Here is a 26,889-nt window from a genome sequence, read left to right on the forward strand (position 1 = left end):
CTTCACTAGGCCTCTGGGCACCTGGTGTGCTTGTCCAGGTCTCTGGACCTCTGCCGCGCTCTTCCCGTGCCTTCCGCAGCATTTTGCGTCTCCCTCTTTCTGTTGCAAGTGGCCAGTGTAGGCTTGTGCGTCTTGGGTCTTGCTTTCTCTCCACCGATGTTTATTTTCTTTTGTGGGGACAGATCCCACTCCTCGTCGCCACTGTGGGGTCCCCAGCTTGCCCCCAAAGATCACTCAGTACGCAGGAGATGAGAGACAGGAATGCGTTTATTTTATAAGCAACGCTGTAGGAAGAGCGCCGGGCGTCTCACTGCGGCCGCGCTCTGGCTGGGTCTCTTGGGCACGAACCACCGTTCGCGCATGCGCAGTCCACAGCGCTCTCGTCCGGTGCGTATTGCGTCATACGCATGCGGCGCGGCTAGAGCGCTGACACCACAGTGTCCTTTAAAGAATTGAAAATGATTTGACTCCACAGCTAGAAATGTTTTTGCTCGTCAACATTCTCTTCAGAAGCATGAAATCTCCTACCTTGGTGTCTTCTATTTGAGAACATTAGTTAGGTAATTCCACAGTGAAGAGCGACGAGTTTCCAAGGTGCAATAAGAGAATAATTTCGATTTTAGGCTTGAAATATATATGCATTACTCCTTTGTTACGCAGCGCCTGAAAGAACTTGATAACACAGTAACCAAGTAACTTAAATGATCTACTAGATTCAGACACACTGCCAACATTCCTTGTCTTTGGAAGCCGCTCCTCACTATACAAGTACGTTTCCACTACTCAGTGTCCCTCTTCGGGGTAGTAAGAGCGTTATAAATGCTGCAGTACGATATTTACAAACAGCATTCTAAAGCTGTCATTTTCCGAGGCATGACGGCCAATGCTCGCATGTTCATTTTGTTCGGTGAGCGTTCTAGTTGTTTGTGAAATGTTTACGAGCCGAACAATACTGAGCGCCTGCGCAGTAGAACTTCCGGGCGGAATCCTCTACCGATTCAGGAAAGGTTGGTAAGCCGTCAGTCCGCTGGGGGCTGCGGCCAGCGAAGCGCCGCTGTGCGCATGCGTCTGGAGTTAGACGTCCCTGATACTCACTCGCTGCTGGGAAAATTGAGCCGAGACTCGGAAGCCATCTGGGGGTGCGCGAGGCAAGGAGGGGAGAGAGAGCGAGGCGCTGGGGCTGACTGTCGCCGGGAACTGGCCAAGTGCCCGGGCATGGCGGAGGCTCAGTCGTCAGGTAAGTGTCATTGACACGCGCTGGATGTTGGGGGGATCTGTTTGGGCGATCTGTTGGGGAACACCTGATGGTGAACGATGTCTGTGATTTGTTTTGTGGATCTTCGCGTTCTTGGGGTTATTGCTTTCAGGAGTACACCTCAACACCAACCCTTGTTGAATCCAAGCAGCAGATCCTCTTCCTTTGAAAGTGAACGGTGACTGCAGCGGTCGGACAGTCTGGAATTCCACATGACTGGGGTGGAATCCGCCGGTAATACTACCCCAAACGTAATTAATCGGGATATTGCAATTTTAATGTATTTGTTCAAGCCCTTTCATAAAAAACGGAAGTAGTTCTAGTTGCTCCAACTGTCACCATAGTCATGATATCTTCCGATGCCAGTGTTTTTACCTTTCCGGGTGAAAAGCAGCTCCTCATGGTTAGAAAGGCGTGCTTCCTTCTAAAGAGTGCCCCTGGCAGGTAGCAGGCATGATGTCTACCTGGTACTGTTAACAGTACAGTAGTAGTACGTATTTACCAGGGAGACTTTAGGATGGGACCCTTTGATTGTAGTAGTTTGTGTAAATTTAGGAAACACTTATGTATGCATAGATAGACCAAAAGACAATCTACCCCTCAGTGCAATTTAGGACAATACAGCTCAGAAATTGACAGCTTTTTGTGCCAGGTGTAGCCTTCATTTCCATGGCAGATATGTTTGCCTGAGCTTTTTTTGGGAGATAAAATGAGTACACCAAGTGCAGGAGTGTTTCGACCGCACTTGTTAAGGGAAGCAGAAGAGGACAATCGTTTACATCTCGAAATTAAAATCTCCCAGGATAATCTCACTTTTCTTTGAGGTTGTTCTTTAACTTGGCACTTCATTTTCGAATTCTAAGAATAATTCTGAATCAAACATAACTAGCATATCTGAACTCATCGGCATACTTTTCTGGGAAAGTGTTTTCCATGTGTAGTTGTACCTTACTTTTGAGAAACAAAATCACTTGTTTGTTCTGCTTTTTTTGTTTGAAAGTCGTTGTGCAGATTCTTTATTACCCAAAGCACACTCTCTCAAAGCCCCATTAAATATTGTTTATTCTCATGACTAAATAGAGGTAAAAGTAAACACGAAAAGAGTTATTGTACTATTGTAAATAAATTAACAGGAACAACTGTGCAACAAAATAAACTGATATTAGACAACAGACTAACACATGTTCAGACTTTAACAGAACTACCCTCTCCACTCTATCGTTTTTTTCCCCATTAGTCTTACATTTAGTCTGCTCACCTCAGCCAAGCAATTGCTGACACATTTAAGAACTTGTAACAGTCTTGGACACTTAACTCATGCCCTCCTAGGCCATCATTAGGCTAACTCTCCACCTTTCACATAAACATTCCTCCAATTGCATATGATGTCTTTTTATTTGTGTTGCACAGCACAGTGAATGCACACTTTTTGGTTTATTTGAACATTAATGCCCGCAAGGGGTTTCTTCAGCAGATGTTTAGCACTTGTAGCTGGGGAATTCAATTTACTTCACTGTCCTTGAGCTTGGTTGAGCCAGAGTCTTTAAACAAGCATTGGCGATGAGTATAGTTCCTCTTGAGTCTTGACTGAAACATTAAAGAAAATCTGGCAACACTGAAAAAACAAAACTGTATTACTTTCTGTATGCTGTGCGTCTGTAAGGATAATAATTTAATGTGTGTGGACCTGGTGTGTTGTTGAGATGTGTGAAACTGCCTCATGCTTTGCAAAGCAAGCTCTCCGTTGGAAGCATAATGACATAAAAAACTGATATTGAAACGAAGCGACAGATAAACCTTCCTCTTGTTAAAGCCAAGACCCACTGTATTTGTATTTTCAAAAAATGTTAATGAAAGGTCTTAAACACAGCTGTGCTGTTAAGACAGACTTAAAAATGATACCCCGAAAGGTACATTTGGAACTGCTCTGGTAATGTAACAAATATGGGATGTCTAAGCTGTTTTAGGGCTGCTCCAAGACACGAAATTCAACATAGCATTTTTGTGTGAACAGAAAGCAGCCTCTTTATTAACAGATATGGTTCATGAGTATACCCAGACTTGGGCTCCTTGCGCCATTAGAACCAAGCTACATCCGACTGAAGAGCACCATTCTGGCCGAAAACGGTCTTGCGTTGCCTGTGTTCTGGTTTAGAGAGGACCTGGCTTGGCAGCACTGGCCCTATTGGAGCGGGGTCAAGACTGATTTGAATATGGCCGGATCTAATCTAGGTGGCATGGTGGGCAAAAGAACAATGGGTTGGAATGCTACCCAGAGCGATACCCGGTGGATAGACTAATTGAAAGCATCCACCCTCACAATTTGTGTGTTTGGTGGCTCATTACAATACCACAGCTGACAACTTGACCCCTGCAATAATGCAGGATTTTGTATGTTGGGATGTCTATGTCACGGAAGATTCCTAAGTTGCTTCTTTAATTTTAATACAGCTACCAGGATACAGTCACCTATAACTGTGTCCTGTCCTCTTCAACTCTGACTGCATGCTCCTTATAACACCCACGTGTTCCACTCTAGAATGAAACCCCACGATTGAACCCAAATACCACACACCCAATCTAACCAAGACCATAACCCCTCCAACTCAATGGTAACAAATAATAATAATACAAACACTAGGCAAACACAAGAACATTAAAAAAAACTACAATATTTTGCCACAACTGAATGTATAAGTAATGGAAATGATCATGCTAATCTATTTTTTTTTCCAAGTCATAACTACATTTCTTAACCATCCCGTTTTCCTTTGTTGTCTTTGGACACAATGAATTCCTCCACGTTTTTTTTTCTCCACTCCTCAACATTTCAAACAACCAGGAAGGTTATTGTCACAGGCAGATACTTAATGTCTCTTGCGTCCACCTCAGGATAATTGCCTTTAAAGTATTTTGCCTTTACCAACCTGGAAATGCTCCACACATCACCTGGTTCCAAAAGCACAACATTCCTCTTGACCCTAAGTATTTTATTTAGGACCATATAAAGTTTGTGAACCCTTTCCTTACAAATCTGGGCTTGGAGTAAACCTTGTCACTCACACGATCTGTTTTCCCTCAGTCCAAGCATAACATCATAGTGCTTTTTGTAACTTTGTTGGCGTTTCTCTACACCCTCTGTGTTCACACACTTGACACAACCACCATTGCCAAAATTGAGGAAAGCCTAGTTTTGGCCAACCTGCCCCTTGACCTTCCAAATGGGGGACACACCCATCACACGATTAGAAGTTGCTGGAAACATTTTATGAAGGGTATTAGGAGTGTAATACGTCAGCCATCGTGACAAGAATGATATTATTTTTAAGTTCGCCACTCTCAAAGACTTGCATCCGATCTCCGAGATAACCTGCCCATCCTGTTTCTATAATCTGCATTGGGTTTTCTCAAAAATGTTGCCAAAAAAGCTGGAAATACATTCCTACGTCAAATGGTTGTGTAGCAACCTGTACTAATTACCAATGCCTGTGAGCCTACTCTTAAGGAGAGGGCGCATGACTGGGTGGGCTTTCTAATTCAATTCATAGATATTTTAGACAAAATGAGTTCTCTGTAAATAGCTCAAAGAAAAACCGGTTACACGGAGCCCCATATTTCGAAATTAATCCTTCCCATGTAATGGGTTTACCCCTTCTTACAAAATCCCCTAACTCCTTAAAACCCTGAGAGACCCAGAATCTTATCGCAGCCCCAGATAAAGTCAAGCCAAATGATTACACTCCTACCAAAAGGTAAGTATAGCCCACAGGGATCGGATGTTATTTGAACAAGGTTGTCATCTGGCCACCTAACTCCTAAATTGTCCTATACCTAGTCTTCTTTGGCAGTTTCAAAGTTTTAATACAAGCTGGCAGGTTAATTGCAGATTCTTGCACCGTTCTTTCTATAGAAAAAAAGCTTCCAGTACAACATCCTTCAATAATCTTGCCACTTCATCCAATAATGCTGCTTGATAAGATATCTGCATATGGGGGAGCGCCAAGCCTCCCTGGGCCTTATCTAATTGCAGAACAGAATATTTAACTCTAGGGGCCTTCTTATTCCAAACAAAGCTTCTTACAAGAGAATCGAGCTCCTGAAAATAGCCATTGTTCATTTTTATGGGAACATTATAAAAAAGGAATACAAATAAAGATAAAATGGGCATCTTGCTTAATGCAACGCTCCCAGTCACTGTCAGAGGAAGAAGAGACCACCTCTCGAATAACTCTCAAACCTTACTTAGCATAGTCGTATAACTGTGAAAATATATCAGTAACGTATGTTCCTAAATATCGTATTGGACTTTGTGCGCTACCCTGTTGCTGTAAGCAGGTGGGGAGATCTCAAACCAATGCATCAAGAAGCAACATCTCCGTTTCACTTTGATTAACTTTATATTCACCAATGATCATGAATTCCTTTATCGAATCAAGAGCCCCCTGTATGTTTACCGTATGAGGTGCAAAATGATATTGTCTGGAAATAACTTTATTTAACTTAGACATCCCCTCCACTGGTGCGCAAATCTCCCCCCCCGTACTACAAATCTTTACCACTAATGGTTCCAAAAAAAAAGGTAAATTATATTAAGGACAATGAGCATCCCTGCCAGGTGCCCTTATTAATAGACACTGTACCCACAATGCTGGATTTAACGATTATATTAGCTTGTGCCCCCTGATATAAGTTCATGAACATGGCAATAAACTGTAAAGGGAACTCAAATTTACTTAGACCAAGAAACAAGGTCTCTCAATTCACCAGATATAACGTCTAATCCGCTTCAACCATTACTACTGCTGCAGGCATTTGATTGGAAGAAAAATAATCTATTGCATAAATTTGGAAATTTGTGTTTATAGCCATAAAGCGATTAAAACAAATTAACTCTGGTCTCTATGGATTAACAATTGACCAGTTGCGATAATCTGGGTGGCCCACATTTTTGTTATATTAGCTACTGGTGGTCGCCAGTAGGTAGTTATAGTTAGGACCATGTTTACATAGGAAAAGCGTTTATTGATTTGCTTATATCTTTGGTGCCGATTGACAAACTTTCACAATATTTTCTGAAAAAGAACTTTCCCAGTGATTCTTGTTGCGCATGGAAAGTTTTGGTGTAATCCATCAAGCGGGGCCTCAGAAAAGTGGGAGGTGGGGGGGTAAAAAAAAGTGTTTTTATCATGTTAACTTCCATAGAGATTTTAGACATGACTATAGTCCGAACCACTAGACGAAATTACACCAAATTTGGAAGAATGGTAGCTCTTGGTGCAAAACGAACCCCTTTTGTTATTTGGGGTAGTCCATTCAGTAGTTTTTGAGATATTAAGGGAAAACCAAATTTGTATATCAGTCAGTCACAATATCTTTATTTCGGCGAAGTGCCATAAAAGAGACCAATTGAAGGTAAAATGCATTCTACATAATATCAAATTCCATTTAAATCCACAGTAAGTCTAGAATAAAGATAGTAATAAAATATTTACATAGGTTAAAAAAGAGATCATTGCGATTTGAGAAGTTTTTTGCTCTTCTACACCACATGCGATACAAAAACCTAGAGATTGCATAAACAATGGGCAAATCAGTGTTTGTTTTTAAAAGTCTATATACTTCCATACATCAACGAGACCCCGGGTTCCTGCATAAATTAATCAGCTCATACTGCCGTATTATACTATAACCCTCACAGAAGAACAGCACATGTGTCAGTCTCTTCTTTGACAGTACATGCAGGACAACCCTTTTCCAGACCTTTTGTCCATTTATTTGTCACAGCATGGAGCGGGAGACATCCATGTCGAAACTGCAGGAAGAGTTTCCTAGCAAGAGTTGGTTGAATCACATCAAGCACAGATTCCGTGGCATATGTACATTTAACCTCCAGAAAGGAAGATGTCCTGGTACCAACCCCGGGGCCTGTGTACAAATTCCTCAGGTGCACATCCCAATATCTTCCAATCAGTTTCTTACATGTGATTCTAAAACAATTAGTACTCGGATTTTCCCAAAGATCACCATAGCCTAAAGCGAACAAAGTTTGTTTAATGTAGGCTATCCACGAATAGCTCCCACTCCCAGGTAAACTAAGAATCTCGATTCTCTTTTTTAAATATGGCTAGTTCAGGAGTTGTCCATATTCTTCGCCAATAGAGGAGTGGCCTACAACCAACCTCATGAGTGATAGGTCTGACGCCAAGATCTAGGCGCAGTGGGGTTAAAGGAGTGCTTACTGGGAGCCCAACTATTTGCCTGAGAAACTTGTTCTCGGTAGTCCTAATCGAGTTGATGTTGGAATGGCCTCACAATTTGTATATATCAGGACGCGGATCCTCCAAGGATCCGACAGTCCTTGTGTGAAATCCGATTAGCTGCCAGCACTTCAACCAGGAAGTGTTGGCAGTCATCCACGGGCTCGGCTTCAGGGGGTAGCGGGACCCAGCCTGGGGCAAAAAAAGCATTTATTTTTCTGCAGCAGTCGTGCTGGATCCACAGATCCCACCGAAAAATAAAAAAAAGAAGCACATGCTACCTTCAGGGCCCATGGTAGTATTCCTGGGGTGCTGTGCCACTATTTTGTTTGTATAGTTTTCATACATTTACAATTTTCTACGTATATTGCACTTTTGTAGAACAAATTATTCATATTGCATACGTGCCAAGACTTGAACTATTGGCTTTGCCAATACTCGTTTTATTTAGGAGTGAGACATTGAACACGCCTTGTCTGAAATTAGTAAACATCCTCTATGCTGCAGAATAGGTACATCCCAGGTCTGTGGGAGACAACCTATGAGTATTCACCACCAGCAGACACCTAGGAACTAAAGGAAAGAGCCCACTGCTTGAAGTAATGGGGTGATAGAGACTTCCCAAACATAAATAAAAAATTGTTGAGCAGAAATATTCTTTAGTGAGTCATGAACTCAACACATCTCGTTGTGTAGTTGTAGGGTTGATCATTTGAATTTCCAAGCGTATTTTGAATGATACCATTCAGCATTCAAAGAAATATGTCCTATATTAAGGCACTTTGCGAGGAATGCTGACTCTGGAATGCTTTTTTTTTTATCTGCAGTGGTGGGGCTTTCAAGGTTTGTAGAAGATTGCTGTTTCTTTCTTTATACTAGTCTCTCCTATGAGGCATTTTTACATTGTGTGAGATACACAACATTGATTCTATGCACATCATATTTTAGAGGAGTTTGCTACACTGGAGTGAGGAGAGCTATGAATACAAAAGCTTTTACAATGTTAAGACTTAGTTGAGAATGATAAAATAAATCAAATTTTTTGGTTCTTTTCACAAAATTGTTGCTTACATGACATGCTGGCAATGTTGGCAGTCTTGAACTGGAAGGAACATCTATCCAAACTTGTCCTATTAGAGAGGATGTATAGTATGTACCTTTGGTGTTCTTTTTTCTTTCTTATTAATTTAGTGGCTCCACTTTACATTGGTTGAAAGAGATGCAGTTTGCATTTACTCCTCAGAGGAGAGTTGCATTGCAAAGTGAAAATGATTAAGATTGTGTAGACCATCCACAAGTGACCATTCTAGATGTCATTAATTGCAGACTCCATCTTTCTCCTTCTGCAGCCAGATGGATTAACCGATTATTCAAATGATCAGTCTGGATTTGATGATGTTGAACTTTTCAAATATTTTGGCCAGACGCAGCAACCACGCCAACGATGTCTAGCTGCAGCGTAGTACTTGACCAGTTCAAGCAGAACCTTTGATGTGGGATGTTATGCTAACTCATCTTTTTTGTATAGAATAGCCTGCTTTAGCATGCTTATGGTCGAGTGGGCATCAAAGGGAAAAATGGGATGAAACAACAGACCTTAGTTCAGAGCAAGGGGCAAGGCTGTCTTTAGATAGCAAGTTTTTTTTTGAGTTAGTGTTGTGAGGGCAGCTACTTTATTAAAGACACCGTCCTGTATTTTAATGCACCGCTCAATGGAAGTGAGGGTGAGAATGCTGCCGTATCAGGCATGGGGACGTTTGTCTCACCTACTTGTGCTTAAAATATTCCTTGCAATTAAGTTTTGCATTAAGAATAGTATCTTCTGTTGTATGGTTCGTGTTCTTTTTGTATTTCATTATATAACACTGTTAAATTAACAGCCAATGGAAGCCGTCCAGTTGATTGTTCTTGTAGTTGGCTAACATAACTACATGACCAGGGGCCATTTCCCAAAGTTGCCACAGGGGAGCAACAGGACCCCTCTATAATATTGATCTACTGTGCACATTTTGCACCTGCTCGAAGAAATGTTCCCTCATTTGCATGGAGGTGCAGTATTACAGAAGTGGGTATGGCGCAGTCTTCAAAATGGTAGATAGACCTGTGGCTTCGAACATCTGGGCTTTCTTTAATCAATGAGCTGCCCCAAAGGGAGACGTGAGTTCACAGCTACACTGTGTGCAATACCTTTTTGTAATAGGGCTCACTGTCCCAGTGTGTGTTATGGTGCACCCATTCGAATGTGCCCAACGGTGCAGGACCATTGCACCCTATATGTATTGCTGGCCCAGGCCCAAGCCCATCTCTGAGTCTGAAATTGTGCATTTCCTCGATCAACCACCCATCAGGTGCTGTAAATGGGAGACCAGTTATTTTTTAAATTTATTTTAATCTGGCTATTTCTCCAGCACAGGCAAGGCTCCAAAGTGAGCAAAACATTTTTATAATGCATGGTAGAAGAAATAATGTGTCGAGGCATGGTATTCATTCCGTTTTGACCAGATTGCCAGCTGGGGCGCACTTACCTGCGCTCTCCAAGGCCAGTAACTCCCAGCCACAGACAAGGAGGCAACATCAAACATGGAGCAGATTCCCTCTTTCGGCGCACCTGATCCCAACATGGCGGCTGCAGCACAAAGGCGGACAAACCCCAGTCACAGAGGCCCAGGAGGCACAAGATAAGTGGGAGGTCAAAAGCCAAAGACCTCTGGGTCCTCAGAGGAGCAGAGTGAAGACCTAGCCGGACTTTGGACATAGTTCTCCTCGTCTCTACCCCTACCTCTGTTCCCTTACCTCTCCCCTATTCCTCCCATGCCACATTCGTCTTGTATCATGTACCTTTGTAACATTACTATTTGTTTGCCTTTTTTGAGTACGCATCACCATGCCCCAGTAACTGTTTGTAACCATGTAACTGTTACCAAACTACCTACCCCCTACCCCTCCCCGCTCTACTCCTCTCCACTTTCCTGCTACTCACCTCTGCCCCCACCTGTTCCTGGCCCTAGTCCCCACCATGTTTACCTGTGAATTTTCCCTCGTCATTTGAGATCTAGCTATTTTGTCTGATGCCCGATGGAGCTACCTGGTTTAGCTATAGGGGAGACAGGTCGGGGATTCCCTCCTTGGACGTCACCTACCCAGTCGGTCTTTAACCAGACTTCCTTTCGTCTCTCCTTTTATGTCTCTTCCGCATCCTCCCTCTATTTATGTGTCTCCTTCTCTCCTCTCTCAATGTATTGAGACTGAACTATTTTGTCTGATGCCCGATGGAGCTATCTGGTTTAGCTATAGGGGAGATGGGCCGGGGACTCCCTCCTTGTTCGTCACCTACCCAGTTGGCCTTTAGACAGACTTCATTTTGTCTCTCCTCGTTGTCTCTTCCCCTATCCTCCCTCTCTCACCTTCCTTGTCCCCTCACCTCTACGCTCCATTTATTGTGCCCTCCATGTTCTTTATATGTTTCCCATTAAGACCTAGCTACTTGGCCAAAGCCCGATGGAGCTACCTGATAGCTATAGAGGAGATATGTTTTGGGACTTCCCCCTCGACCGTCACCTACCCAGCCGGACTTTCGGCAGACTTTCCTTCGTCTTTATGCCGTATCTCCCTCCCACCCCTTTACCCTTACCCCCTTCCCCTCTACACTTCACTTATCTCGTTTTCTATGCTCTTGTAATTGTTTGTCTAGCAACTGATGTAAATTGGAACTGATGTAATCTTGTAATTTTGTGGAACCTCATGTAAAGTGCTCTGATACCTCCGGGTCTAGCCAGCGCTATATAAAACTCTTAAAATAAACACCCCCGGGCCACATAGACTCTTCTCTCGCAACATGCAACAGTCCATGTCGTTCTTCCATGCGCTTATCTTTGGAGGTGCTGCCGCTCCTCATAGGCGTGCTATATTGCGTTTAGTAATTAACAGTCCGAGCGTCGCCCATATTCTGCCATTCTACCTTTTGCAGACAAGTCTGTGGGCTCCCAGATGTTCAAGAGACACCTTTTAACTTCGAGTCGCAAGTCGACCCCCCCAGACAGTACGCAAACAGTTGTGTACCCACTTCCAGTAGGCTTGTATCAGAGGGCATTCTAATAGTATGTGAAGGAATGTCCCCACCTCCCCACACCACCTCCTACAAAGTCTGTCCTTGCTCCTACCCATCAGTACTAGCCGTGTCTCCGAGATGTAAGTCCTGTGTAATATTTTAAGTTGTATCAGCCTCAGTTTTGCTGATATCGCTACTTCCTTGGGGGAGGAAAGTGCCTCCCTCCATTCCTCATCGTCAATCTCCAGACCGTCAGTCTCCCATTTTCTCCTAAGTGTGAGCAATGGGTCAGGGGTGTGATGTATGAGTTTTTTATATGTGAGGGAGATAGCCCTCTCTGGCAAATGGCCATCAAGCAGTCTGTCTTCTAGAGGGGAGGCCTCCGGGAGCGTCATTCCAGGAGAAATGTTGGACTGGAGTGAGTGCCTGATCTTCATATAACAAAAGTACTCCGTTTGCGCTAGGTCGTACGTTTGCTGTAGTGAGGCAAATGTCATCATTCTCTTGGGTCCCCATAGGTCTTTTATACGGGAGATCCCTATCAAATCCCCTTTGTACGACCCAGTGTGCCCTGCCTTTCAGAAACCCACAGCGGGGTAGATAACGTGAGTTTATCTGCCCACCCCAGTGTGCGGTTGACAATATGCCAGAGTTGGACAGAGTACAAAAAAAAAAAAAAAAAAAAATTTATAATGCCTCGAAGTTCCCTCCCGGGAGGAGCCACCTGTCCATCCCATACCAGGGATCGTCCCCACCTCTGTACATGCCCTAATTAATGTCCGAGAGGTGTGCTGCCCAGTAGTACTTTCGGATGTCTGGGAGTGCTATACCCCCATCGTACCACCCTAGTGTAAGTTTCTGGAGCGATATGTGCGGTGTTCCTTCCCACAACAGGTCTCTCTGAGTTGCTTCAATCTCCGTAAAATATTTATGTGGGACTAAGTCTGGGTAGTTTTGGAGGGCATACAAAAATCGTGGGAGCGCCATCATCTTAAATAGAGCTGTCCGACCCAGTAGGGACAGCGGGAGCCTTTTTCAAACGGCGGTGTCTCGTTTGAATCTCTGCAGAGGTGGTAAGAGATTCCTCTCGTACCGAATCATCTCATCCCTTGAGGTAAAGATTCCAAGATACTTGAACCCCTCAGTGGCCATCTTGATCGGGTAGTCACACGGTATTGACGGGGGGCGCCGTGTAGGACGTATAGTAGTGATTTCCCCCAGTTGACACTGTAACCTGAGTTTTTCACAAAACTGGTGAAAATGTCTAGGGTGACTGAGGGATTTGGAGGGGGAGGCAAGGTACAAGAGGATATCATCCGTATATAGAGAAATCCGGTCCTCTCACCCATCTGCCCATCTGAGCCCCTGTAATGAGAGGTCCTGACGTATCCAGGCCGCGAGGGGCTCCAGGGAGAGGGCGAACAGCAGGGGGGAGAGGGGGGCAGCCCAGTCACATCCCTCTTTCTAGTACAAATATCTCTGAGATCTTGTTGTTAACAACCACCTGGGCTAATAGCTCAGTGTAGAGGAGGTGCATCCACCCAATAAAGTTAGGACCAAAGCCCATTCTCTTGAGAACCGCTATCATATAAGGGCATTCAAGCATGTCGAATACCATAGCGCCAACCAACGAAACCACCACTGCCTCTTCCTGGATCGCTTGGCAGCGTCCTAATACTCCGTGAAGTCGACGCAAGTTGAGCGCAGTGTTTTTGTGCGGCATAAGGCCCGATTGGTCCGGGTGGATCAGTTTGGTAATTATCGGCTTTATCCTATTTGCGAGGAGTTTCGCAAGGATTTTGGGTTCAGCATTTAATAATGATGTTGGCCTATATGGGGTGCACAGCTCTCTGGGTTTCCCTTCTTTAGGGATGGTCACCAGTGTGGCGATGCGTTGGTCTCTCGGGAGCATCCCAAGAACCCTACTGTCTTCGAACATATTTTTAAGGTGATGACCCAGGCAATAGGGTTTGAGTTTGTACAGTTCGATAGGGAGACCATTGGGCCCCAGGGCTTACCCCGGTCAAAGGTCACTGATTGCCCAGGCGAGCTCCTCTGCGGTGAGTTCACCATCCAGAGTCTCCTGGTCGTCGTCAGAAAGAGTGGGCAACTTAATGTCGGCCAAAAGCGCGGAGGAATCCTCCTCCAGCCGCTCCGAACCCCTGCTATATACTCTTTTAAAATGAGCTGCGAACTCGCTAACAAAGTCTCTCACCTTGTTAATAACCAAACGTCACACAAATATTTAATGCAAAATACTCATAAAACTCTGCTCCACAATGTACCCCAGCCAGAAGCGTCTGCTAATCATCAGTCGATCCTGCAGCAGTAGTCGTGGAAGCAAGTCCTGAAGAGTTGAAGGCCAAGGATCATAGAATGCCCTCAGCTTCTCAGGATCAGAACTGAACTACACCTGGGTCGGAATACTCCTCAAGATGGAATTGCTCAGACTCGCTGTTTAAAATGGACCCCGCTGAACTCTGTTACACATTGCTTACTCTTAAACCTCCTAAAAAGTAAATAAATGGATTTCTTTTTAGAATATTTTGTTAGCTGTTCCTTTAGCCAGGTTTTCAATTCCAATTCTCAAACTCCCTTCCCCTTCATAAGTCTACAGTGTCTAACTGGATAGTGCTATTGCCATATGCTGTGATCTATAATGATATGCATGTTCATCTGTTTTGTATTCCCCTGTTCAGTGCAGTTTATGTACATTGTGCTGAAACAGTAATGCATATTTCAAGGTACAGCGCATCTGTGGTGCTTATGATATTCCACTGTTGCATGAGTAAAAGAGAGCAACGGATAAAATATTATTAAGTCAAGCTAAAATGTGTTTGTTGGAAAATATAGTGGCTTTCTTCAAGATCAGCATTGTCTGTAGGAAAGCCATGCCTTGATCTCAATCTTACTATAAATCTCTGTGACATAGTTTTTTATGCAAAACCCTACACCCTTCCTAAAAATGTTTCAAGGTAATCGCAAAATGCAGCCAACCTCAAAGAAAAGGCAAGTAAATAGTGTTGACCCTTGATGTGCTTGATTGCCTGTCCAAGAACCTTGCACCAACCCACTCGGCTGGAGACTGTAAGCTCACTCTTTGGGCTTTTTTTGTTGTTGCTTGATTTAGTGGAGTGAGTCAGGCGATCTATTTTGAGATCCACTCTTAGTGTGTTGAATATAAAACAGGTAACACATTTTTTTGCGTTTCAGAATGTAAAACATGCAAGGAAAAATAAAAAAAATCAAGATTAAGCAGTACCATTAGAGGTGTGCTGTAGCATTAAAAACGCTCTGTGAAAACAGTCATTGGTTAACGTGATCCACTTAGCCTGTATATACATTTAGGCAGAAATCTAGAAAACAACCACTACACACCGTTTTAGAGCTAATTAGCCACATACAGTATATGTGATGTGCATTGGAATACGGTACTCTGGGGTGCCACGTATAACAAATAAGCTAAATAATCCCTCCACAGTTCTCTGCACGTTTTTTAATACTGGACTGTAAGAACCGTGTTTTCCAAAATGGTGGCAGAAAGGACATGATTTCATTGAGCGGTTATTGTGTAATGTTACAACTGTATATTTATTAGTATATCTTATTGTACTTCAGGAGTTTTTTGATCAGTGCAAATACTCGGTGTTACACTTACCTAATTTAATGGTAAATACCTTACTAACCTCTGAATAATGGAAAGCTGAGTTTGCCTTTACTGTGATTCAAACTTATGATCAGCAGATCAATGCAGCAGGCATTTTACTTCATAGACCCAACAGTCCTGTACCTACTAGACTACTAGTTCTTGGTAGCAACTGATCGGGGAGCTGTTCCTTGCAGAATACCCAGTTCAGGGCAATGGTTTATCATGAATTTCCAGTGGAGGGGCACTGAGTCTCATGCACACAGTACAGCCACCCCTGGTGCCAAGGCAAAGCTGAAGACTTAGATCTGGATTACGATCCGTCCGACATCATTTAGGAACTGGAACAGAATGTCGTCCTGTCGTTGGTTCCAGCCCAGCAAGTAAGATGCGACCGAACACCGTTAGATCGCAATCCTATTCTTTACAATGGGAGCATGCATTCCGAACAGAATGCATGCTCTCATTGTAAAGAGCAGAGGTGCAGTTCATCCCTGCACCCTGTGGCAGGCACCTCAAGGTGCCTGCAACCGGGTGCAGGGATCAACGGGGCACCATAGGTACCCCCTAGGCCGCCATCTGGAGGCCTTGCAACCATAGGAGGCCTGCTGGGGGCCCCCAAAGTCGGATTCCCACAGCCTTTCTGTGTTGGAAAGGCCGGCACAGAAAGGCTGTGGGAATCCTCCATCGTAATCCCTCTGCCAGAAATAGCCGCCTCAGGGATTGATGAAGAGTATCCGAATGGCAGCCGGGCCCTCTGAGCCTGTCGAAGGCCATTCGGAAATCTGGTTCTGATTCCTTTCCATCCGACCCCATCAAAGGGTTGGTCAGAAAGGAATCCGAATGGGACATTACCGTGCGGTCGGATCGGCTCCCGCCGACGGTCTGAGCTGTTTCCAACTGCATTTGAATCAGCCCCTTGGTTAGCAACTGAGTCCTAAACCGGGGTTCCGAGGTTCCAAAACCACTTGAGTGAGAATCAAAATTCGAATAGTTTTGAAATCGTGCGACCTAGTCTAGCTACATTTGTGGTTTACCTGGCCAAAAGTTAAATCAAGGAAACATCAATAACATGGGGGCAACTGTAGAAAATGATGCAAGGTCTTCTCGGCTTGCAGAGGATCATTGATGAACCAAGCTGAACCTTTATGTTGGATTGAAGCTAGTGGCTTCCCTTGGACCCAGGTCAGCTTTGTGCTAGTCTTGTTTTGTGTTCATTTGGCTTCGAGTGACCTCCTGACTGCAGGGCAGGTGGAGTTTTTAGAGTTGACCCACACAGGACCTTTCATAGACCTTTATTCTGTTCTTCATTGCAGTTGGTTACTCCTCATGATAGATTCAGTCCAGCTGCTCTTCAAGTACATGAGCTTATCAGAGCTTTCTGAGTCTCTACTGGACTTCTTCAGAATGGCAACCGGTAAATGTTACACTTTCGAAGTGTCTGTCCTTTTCCTTTGCCCTAGTGTGTAGACCCTACTTGGATGATGCGAAAATGTGGAACAAATTACAGCTCACAGGAGCCAATACTTGTGGCCAGGACCAGCCATGCAGATTATCTGCAGTATAATAATTTGCTGGGCTTTTCCATTATGCTGCATTATAAGCTCATGGCCAGGTCATATCTCATTGCAGCCCCTCTCACTAGAGACCTTTTTGAACTGGCTCAAGTGCCCTTGACGTTAAAACATTTTGGAATGCAGATGCAGCATGAACCTGTAGCTCACTTTGTCTGGAGAGCTGTGTCTAATTTCACAGGGCTGTGGGTTCATTAACGGAGACAAATACCACGGGCTGCCTTCAAGACCGCAAACCCCCTCTCAAGTACAACTCTTCCTACACTTGACTTTCATGGTAGTGAGGGCAAGCAGTCACACACTTCTGTGCACAGTAGGATAGGGGCTGAAGCTCCGAACTCAACAACTGACCAACAAGCAAAATAAATAGATGTCCAACTCGGTGTTTCTCTCTGAACAATAAGTTACTTTTAGTAATTCCGATGAGGTCGCACACTGCTCGTCCCATCAGCGTGTGACCCCGGAGCATAATGGTCGATGTAGTAGGTATCAGCGGGTGCGCTTCTACCAGAGTCTTGAGGGTATTCACTTGATGTGCTTGCCATCCCTGGACACGTGTTTCACGGTCATTACCGCTCGTCAGCAGGGATTAGGCTTGTGCACGGGGTTGCTGCGTGGGCTGCCAAAAATATTCATAGGTCCAGATACCTTTTGTGGCGCGCAGGTGCGTAATCTCGAGGTCGTCACCTCCACCGGCTCAAGGGAGCCTGTACAATTAGTAATTCCGAATGAGGTCGCACACTGCTCGTCCCATCAGCGTGTGACCCCGGAGCATAATGGTCGATGTAGTAGGTATCAGCGGGTGCGCTTCTACCAGAGCCTTGAGGGTATTCACTTGATGTGCTTGCCATCCCTGGACACGTGTTTCGCGGTCATTACCGCTCGTCAGCAGGGATTAGGCGTGTGCACAGGGTTGCTGCGTGGGCTGCCAAAAATATTCATAGGTCCAGATACCTTTTGTGGCGCGCAGGTGCGTAATCTCGAGGTCGTCACCTCCACCGGCGACATGTATTGGGTCTAGAGATCTTCAGTTTTACAAGTACCTACTTGCACCCACATGGGTGAACCACTCAAGAACTCCATGTACCAGATTCCCGAGGGGCGATCCGGAGGAGGGGCTAGCGGTGTGCGCTCCATTGTGATTGCTTATACAAATTGGCTCCCTTGAGCTTTGAGCCGACGGGCTCCTGGACGACGCACCTGCGTGCCGGTTCGGGCATCGAGGCCATTGACGGTTGTTTGGCGGCCTTCTCTTCCACCCCTAACTATTTTCTCTACTGATGAGGGAAGTTATCCCGAAACCCGAGCCATGTCTCGGGCGATATCCAAAAACCCGGGACATGTATCGGGTCTAGAGATCATCAGTTTTACAAGTACCTACTTGCACCCACATGGGTGAACCACTCAAGAACTCCATGTACCAGATTCCCGAGGGGCGATCCGGAGGATGGGCTAGCGGTGTGCGTTCCATTGCGATTGCTTAAATAAGTTACTTTTAGTCACACAACAATACTAAATAATATACAGTCAATATGCAGTTACAGGGTGAGACTCCTATTCACGATTCCCCATGGGCACTACACCTCCATCTCTTTGTGTCCTCTGTCACCCACGCAACCCTATTTATGGTAGTCCCCCAGTAAGCTGTGGCAGAAGCATATATTAGGCTTAGTTGCTGATTACGTTCCCCACAAATTTAAATGCATAAGCAGTTCCTCTTCTCACCCCTGATGTAGTTGGCAGAGGTGTCAAGTCATGTGCTGTAGCTGCTTGGTCCCACAGCCTATCTAGAATAGAAACATGCCACTCAGTTGGTCTTAGTGTGGGGGTCCTGGTGTCATCAGCTGTCACGAGTTGCCTTTGGGCGAGGTCAGAGGGATTGCATGGCAAAGTATTTGTAGTTCACCTTGGGCTGATTCTTATGGTTTAAATCTTTTATTGATTTTAAAACGGGGAAAAGGATAACAAGACCCCCTGCTGCCTATAGACCATGCAGTACGGACACCAAGTGTCGCTAATGATAGCATTCCAGAGTAACATGCATGGAGCAGGTCTGCGGAAGAAACATTTAGATGGAGCTAAAGAAACAGAATAACATATACAACCCAGCCCCCCCCCCCCTCGTCCACAAAACTGAAAAAATTCGGAATAAAGGGAAAAAGGAAATGCTAGATGCGTGGGGTGTTATCGTGGCCATTTGGACTTCAGCTCCTGGAATCTGCGTGTCAGCGAGGCGGAGAAGCCTGAGGTATCGAGGGCACATCAGCTCTCGGAATTCAGTTATAAGCAGGGTCAGGAAGGGACGCCACAACTGTGGGAATCCAGCCCCTTTGACTGCCAATGTGAGGGATAGTTTCTCCATTCCCAGTACCATCCAGAGTCTCTGCAGCCAATCTGAATGTGGTGGGGGCTGGGGAGAGCGCCAGTGCACCAGTATGTTCTGAGTGGCCGCTCACAGGGCGATGGCGATTAGGCGGCCCCTCCGGTATTTCAAAGGATATGTTATCGGATTGGGTAGACCCAGAAGGATGTACGCTGGGAAGCGCAGGAGTTGTGTGTCTAGATGAGAATCTATTTAATCGAGGATTGGGGTCCAGTATGGTTGGATGCGGTCACAACTCCGCAAAAGGTGCTCTAGAGTGCCTACTTCTCAGCAGCCCCTCCAGCACAGAGCGCATAGATGGGAGTCAAAATGGTGAAGGCGTTCTGGCGTATAGTACCAGTAGGTGGCCACCTTGGTCAGTCTCTCAGTGAGGCCTGCGTGGTATGCGGAGTGTTGGACCCTATAGTAGATGTCGTCCCATTCTTTGTGGGATAGTGTCCTGCCCAACTCCCGCTCCCAGCGTGCACGCCCTGCGTTATATGGAAGTGTAGTGTTGTTAGTAAGTGTTTATAGAGGTCAGAAATTAGTTATTTTTTATCGGAGGACAGGGTAATCAGCCATTTCTCGTATGGGGTTAAGAGACGCTGAGCGTCAGGTTTAACTTGCAGCTGAAGTGCCCAATGCCTGAGCTGTAAATAGGGCAGTCGCTCCGTTTCTGGGATACCGTAGTCTGTTTTGAGTTGTGGAAAAGGGAATGATTCCATCAAAGTCAAACAGGTGTCCCAGGGAACGACATGGGGTGGGGCGCCAGTTTGTGAAGGCCTTAGGGTGTACGCCTGGGTGAAAATCTGGGTTATTAAACAGTGGTGTTAGAGGGGAGGAAAATGATGTCAGCTTGTGGGTGGTAGCAGTGCGGTCCCAGTCCTCCATAATCGCGCTTGTGATATAGGACGCACAAAGATTGGGTGGTCTATGCATCTCCCGGAGTAAGTGAATACCCTGCAGGGGCATGGCCGCGACCGCTTGGTCTTGGAATAGCCAGTGCTATTAGGGTTCTAGGCGGTTCCATTGCACCAAGTAGCCGAGCTGCGCAGCGTAGAAATAGAGCTGTAGCTCGGGGATTCCCATGCCTCGCCGCTCTAGGGGCAGGATCGCGATTGCATGGTTGAACGGCGGCTTGCGGCCTTGCCATATGAATTGTGCCAGGCCCGACTGAGTTTGCTGAATCCAACCAGCGGGGGGCGTAGAGGGAGGGTCTGGAAGAGGTAGAGGATCTGGGGGAGTATTGTCATTTTAGTGGCCGCTATTCTGCCCAACCAGGAGATGGGATGGTGTTTCCATTGACCCAATTCTTTGCGGACGTGGGTGCGGAGCCTTTCATAGTTAGCGTTGGTAGTGGCTTGTATGGTGGGACCTAATTGCACCCCTAAGTATGGGATCCTGGTGGTGGACCACTGTATAGGATGTTCTTCCTGTATGCAGGCTAACTTAGTCGAAGAGAGGGAGATATTAAGGGCAGTCGATTTGTCCATGTTAATTTTAAAACCAGAGGCCTGTGCAAAACAATGTAATTTGACAAAGAGAGCCCGTAGTGCCTAGATCGGGCTAATGAGGGAGAGCAGGATGTCATCCGCATATAAGCTGATCGGGTGTACATCCCCACCAAATTTGATCCCGGTTATGAGGGAGTGGTGTCTGACTCTCAGCGCCAGCGGCTCCATATAGAGCGCAAAACAGAGGGGTGAGAGGGGGCACACCTGCCGAGTACCTCTGCCTATGGGGAATCGGGATGAAGTCTGACCATTTACTCGGACTGTGGCTTGAGGTGAGCGATAGCAATTCGGGTGCGCAATTTCTCTCCGAAGTCAAATCTCTACAGGACTTGTTCCAGATAGGGCCAGTGCACCCTATCGAAGGCCTTCTCTACGTCGATGGCCAGTAACATGTATTCCCCGTGTGTGCAAGACGCTTTTTCAATGAGGTGCAGGACTCTCTTTGTCTTGTCACTTGTTTGCCGTTGTGATATGAAGCCCGCCTGGTCTGGTTACACCAATTGGAACATGTAGGGCGCCAGTCGGGTCGCAAGTATGCTCGAATAGAGTTTAATATCTATGTTTAGGAGGGAGATTGGTCTATACACGCTCCAAAGAGTTTTGTCCTTTCCGGCCTTCAGGATGACTACAATCGACGCTTCCAGCATTTCCTCAGGGATACCTCCGGTTTGTGTAAAAGTAATAAACAAGTCCCGCAGCAGGGGGGCCACCTGGGTGCAAAAGGTTTTATAAAAGGCTGCTGAATAGCCATATGGCCCACGTGATTTACTGAGTTGAAGGCGGGAGATCGCCGCGATAACTTCTTCTGTCCCTATATCTCTATCTAAGTGGGTGGCCTGCGCTGGGTTAAGAGCGGGTATTCGTGCAGCCTCTAAATATTCGAAGCTGTGGAGTGCATCAAGGGAATCGCCCGAGTAAAGTTTAGCATAGAAGTCTCGAAAGGCTTCCGCAATGGCTACATCGTCCGAGGTAGGTTCACCCCCCCATGGGTCGGATTGCTAGGACCCCTTGTCGTTGCCTTGCTTCCCGCAATTTTTGGGCTGGGAGACGACAGCACCTGTCTCCTCCGGTGTAGTAGGAGTGGCGGAGACAGAGAGCCACGTATTCGGCTCTATCCTGATCTAGCGCCGCGAGTTGTTTCCGCTCTGTGCAGAGTTGGCGCCAGGCCCTGGCCGCCCCAGTGCGTTGATGCATCTGTTCTAGTTCTGCGACCCGCTTAGTGAGCTCAGCCCTTTTCTGGCTGCGTTCTTTGTTGTTGGCTGTGGAGATGGCTATGAATTTTCCCCAGAAGACAGCCTTAAGGGCAGTCCACTGCATCGCTAGTGAGGTGTCCCGGTTGGCGTTAAGGGCGAGGTAATTCAAGATGGCAGTTTTAATTTGGTCGATTGTGGAGGCCTGGTGTAATAGTGAGTCGCGCAAGCGCCAGTGTTGCATTGGATGCTGTGTGTGTGGAAACTGGAAGGAGGCTATGACTGGGGAGTGGTCAGATAAGGACGCGGTAAGTATTTCGGTGTCAGTAGCTAGCGCCTGTAGCGGAGCAGAGGAAGTAGTCCAGTCTGGCATAGGCTTTATGGGCTCCTGAGTAATAGGTGTAGGCTCTGCTGTGGGGATGGAAATGGCACCATAAGTCGACGAGGCCCAGCTCCCGGACACGGTCCAGCCCTGACTAAGAGAGAGCCCCGAACTGGCTCGTGCGTTGGCAAGAGCGATCAGTAAGATTGTTAAAGACTAAGTTCAGGTCTCCCCCCAATAGAAGGCGACGTTCTGTGTTAGCTGTTGCCTCAGCGAGTGCGTCGTGAAGGAATTTGTTCTGACCTTCATTGGGGGCGTATACTTAACCTATTATGAGGGATACCCCGGCCACCAGGAACTGGTATGCAAGCAAACGGCCCCTGATCTCCTCTTCCTTTTGGAGTACTTTACCCTGGAAGGAGCGGGAAACTAATATGACAACCCCTGCTGAGTTTGTGGAGTTGGAGGAAAACATCTGTGTGGGGAAGGCACGGGATTTCATCCTATGATGATCTTTGGGTAGTAAATGTGTCTCCTGTGGTAGGCAAATATCAGCGGTGGAGTGTTCCAGAAAGTTGAGGATGGCCCTGCGTTTGATTGGGTTATTGAGGCCTCGTACATTGAGTGTTAAGATCTTAAGCGTACTATGTGGCTAAGATGTAGGCCATATCGTGCGCAATAGAAGTGATCCAAATGTGCAGCGCTAGGAGGAGGTCATGGCGCGCTGTCAGGTGATCCGCGCGATGGAGAGAAGGGGAAAATGGACGAGGGGACCCCTCAAAGGAACTAGGTTTTTCCTTTGGGAGGGGATCCCAAATGATGAAGCATGTCGCCTCTGGTGAGTGAGTGATTTCGTCCTGAAAAGGGATTTTCCCACAGTTAGATCTGTGTGGGTTAGTCTATGGCTTAAAACACTTAGTAATTTTTGATACTTAACACGTAATAGGCCCAAGGATTTCGTTTGTTGTACAGTCTTTTTAGCTATTCCCAAACATGAATCCATCTCTCAACACCTGAGAAACTTACTCTGGCTTCCAGTGCGACTAAGAATTCATTTGAAATGCCTTCTTTTTACCTTCAGAACTGTTCATAACATAGGTCCACTTTCTTTGAGTGACTAAATTCGAGCATATCATCTTATAAGGTCTCTCAGACCCTCTAGTTAGTAATTACTGGTAGTCATGACAGTACAACGTGCTGGTCTGAGGGGCTGGTCTTTCTCCTTTTGGGCTCCTTAGCTCTGGAACGCCCTTCCACTTAAAATGTGTTTTTCCCCCCCCCAATGAACAGATCTTTAGCACAACAACTGAAAACCTGTTTACTCCATTTTTGGCAATTTACCCTGTTTCTGCCTTCCTATACAGTGTATGTAGCGCTTGGCCGACTGTTAGACAGCTGTGCACTCTGTAAACAAATAATTAATTAATTCATTCAAGCTTGAGCACCCCCAACCTGGGCACAATGAAGTGCAGTGTTTCTGCACCTGACTATCATCAGCCTCTCTAAAGCAGTAATCAGGAAGAGATAAAAGGGCAGGCCTGACTTAGAAACTTCCTCACTTGAACAGCAGAAACTGCAGACCCACCCCTCAACCCTACCCTAAATGAAATGGCAGTGCTCCGGAAGAACTAATTAGCAGCCTTTTTCTAACAAAGCGTTCATGAAATCTGTAAAGTAGACCTGACCCATCGCCTACACATCAGAGAGTGGCTTTCCAGCTACAGGAATGCAGGTAATACACTTAATCTGTCAGGGTAAGTTTTTCTGATCATCTGGCTTGTACTGTGCTAAACTAGTAGCAAATAAAATGGATACCACTGGCTTCAATCTACAGGCTTGCACATGCACAGAGTCCTACTACTACATGTACTACACACATGCTACAAATGCATAAACATTCGACATGGTCAAAGGATGTCAGCTCAATGTTCTAGATTTAACACAACAGCAGTTCTTTACCTGAGATGGTCAATAGGCCACCTTCTCATTGACACAGGAAACGGCCTGATTAACTCTTAGACCTTATGGCACAGCATGCTGCCGCCACCGCTTTATATGCTGAACCAAGGAATAGGGACTGCATTTGTTTGTCCACATTGTGGGCATGCATCACACCCCTCTCCAGGTAATAGGATGAGTCCTGGATAAGCTTGAAGAATGACGACAAAGGAAGATAACACACTGGTCTTGATGTCAAGGCTATCAAGCACCAGATCAAACAGGCTGTAAGGAAGCTTTATGAAATTGACTTTGCCAAGGTCAACATCATACATTTTATTGGTAAGGGTAATAACCAATAAAAGGTTGTTTTTACTGAACTTTTAGTCTTACAAATACTCCTACTTGCACACACTGGGTGGCAAGGTTATTAGCTCCAGCCTTTAGCCCGCTCTGTTTCTCTCCCCTTTCATAACCCTCCTTTGCCACTTCTGAGGGTTTGCACCAAGTTGAAATTATTAGATGTTTCAGACAGTCTAGTAGGCCATTTCATTCAACCTTTATATTGCCTCTTTAGACTCTATTGCAGGTATTTTCCCAAAGTATGAGAAGGTGTTTAGGGCATGGTACAAATGAGAAAAGAATGTGCGTACAGAATGTGAGATAATATGTTTTAGATGAAAGTAACAGCAAACTTGCATTAACAAGGTCATGTCCATGTTTGGTCCCAGCAAGTTGTTTGAGAACTTCTTTACTCGTGTGTGATTCTTAACGGCACAGCATAATGTTTTTACACTGCAAATTTCCTTTGGTTTGACTTGTACAACAAAGAACTTAAGCCTTGAGAAAGTTGCTTGGATGAAAAACATTTTCACTCTGTCTGTTTTTCTAGAAGTCTTCACCTTGTACAAATACCTGCTCATTGTATTGCCGGCTGTGCCTCTCCTGTGAGAAGTCTTCTATCTGTACTAAATACCTTCTTAGTAATCACTGTTCCCATTCTTAGTCTCTTGTTTCTTGGCCTGTATTTCCCCGTTTTACTCCTTACTTTAGAATAAGCTAATATGGTACCCGCTCCAATTGTGTTCTTTCCTTCCCTCACCTAGGAGACCTTTTCTTTTCTTCTCTCCACTACACCAGATGCGCCTGTTCTCTCTTTGCTGGTGTGCCCAGTGCACCACCACATTTTCTGCCCCTTCTCTGGATTTGATGATACTTCACAGGCCTCCCAGGCTATGCTCTGTGGAAACGCTTGATCCCTTCCACCAACTGTGTTGCACAGCAGCAGCAGCAATCATGGTGCTTCTCCGTGGCCCCACAAAGGTGATTTTCCTCCGTCCTCCACCTCTCTGATCAATCATGGGGTCCCTGTGTAGCTATTTAGGCTGCCTCCACTTCATTTGTCCAGCAATTTGTGCTGCTTTTCTAAGGGGCCTAGCCGAGGAAGACGAATTTGCCTCTACTGTCACCATCTTGGCCCCGACTCCCAACTCCTTTTATAAGACTTAATGTTATGTTATATGATTTGTAAAGTGCATGGCTGCCTCAGCAACGGGGTGTCCCAGCGCTAGTTTCATCAGAAAGTCAAAACTGAAAGAAAGACCCAGGGGAAAAAAAAGTAGTTCCAGCAGAATCCTTAGATGTTAAACAACCAGGTCTTCAGAGATTTCCTAAAGGACAAGTGGTTCTGAATGCACCTCAAAGGAAGAGGGAGGGCATTCCAGAGGGCAGAGGCTTTAGCGAGGAAAGCCCGCCTGCCCTTGCTCTTCTAAGATGTGGCACACAGGCTAGATTATGATCAGCAGAGCTCGAGGACTGTGAAGGGGGGTACTGCATCAACAAATTAGATAAGAGGGGGCCTCAAGAGAAAAAAAGATCTTATGGGCTGTGCAGATAGCTTTAAACTGAATACGCTTATCCACCTGGAGCCAGTGTAATTTGCGAATAGTATGAGCAGCTGAGCAGTACTTAGAAGAGGAAAATAGCAACCTTGCCTCTGCAACACACTTGTTGATAAGGGATTATTAAAGTAGCATGGACTTAAGATCTTTGGTTCATTAAGGTCACTTGTTTGTAGGCAAACAATATTAAGACATAATTATTACTTTGTGTTGAAAGTGTAGTCAAGCTGTGACTATAGAAACAGCAGCTCATAACAGAAGGGGTTGTGGAAAATCAGTGTAATGTCATAGAAAACTCATTTCAGTGTAGCATTTGTAGATATGCCTTGTGTTTTAAAGATGCATTGTCCACTTCTTGAAGGCAAAAACAGTTAATTTGTAGTAATGGCATGGGTGTAGAATTTGTATCATCTGACTCGCATGACAAGTTCTTTGTCACTAGTGTGATCATATTTTTGCCTGTTTTGTGGGCATGACGTTAATCAGTTAATTTGTGTCCCTCCTTCGTCTTCTGTTTACTGCTAGATGTTTTCTTTGTTTACTTGTATAAGTACGGAGGTGGAACATCATCTTTTGACGGTATTGAACACCCAGTAATCAACTAGTCCTGTTTTGGTTAGGTCATTGATTTATATGGTGCCGACTCTTGTTTAAAAGAGTTGATAAGAAAACAATACATCAAAAAGCCTATCCGTTATTAAGTGATTGAGCCTCGTGTTGGGACAGGAATGTCCCTTGCACGGTGCTCAGTCGTGTTCCCCTGCCCTTAGTGCCCAGTTGTGAGAATTTGATATCATAGTGTTATATTTTTGGTGGCCTTAGCCTTACACCAATCTAGTTTGGGCACAGAGGCCTAGGCCTGTCCTATGACATGAGTGGCTC

The 26,889-nt window shown here is 45.5% G+C and overlaps 1 protein-coding gene across 1 annotated transcript in view; it reads left to right on the forward strand.

The window, feature by feature from the left end:
- Positions 1 to 983: 983 nt before the first annotated feature.
- Positions 984 to 26,889, forward strand: part of NFX1 (nuclear transcription factor, X-box binding 1) — a 1,119,153-nt gene continuing 1,093,247 nt past the window's right edge. The window contains exon 1 of the mRNA XM_078687738.1: positions 984 to 1,237. Within this exon, the coding sequence (XP_078543864.1) occupies positions 1,063 to 1,237 (175 nt within the window). The 5' untranslated portion in view covers positions 984 to 1,062. The remainder of the gene's footprint in view (positions 1,238 to 26,889) is intronic.

The sequence above is a fragment of the Lissotriton helveticus genome, chromosome 4_1 (genome assembly GCF_964261635.1).
Source record: "Lissotriton helveticus chromosome 4_1, aLisHel1.1, whole genome shotgun sequence".
In the NCBI taxonomy this organism is placed as follows: domain Eukaryota; kingdom Metazoa; phylum Chordata; class Amphibia; order Caudata; family Salamandridae; genus Lissotriton; species Lissotriton helveticus.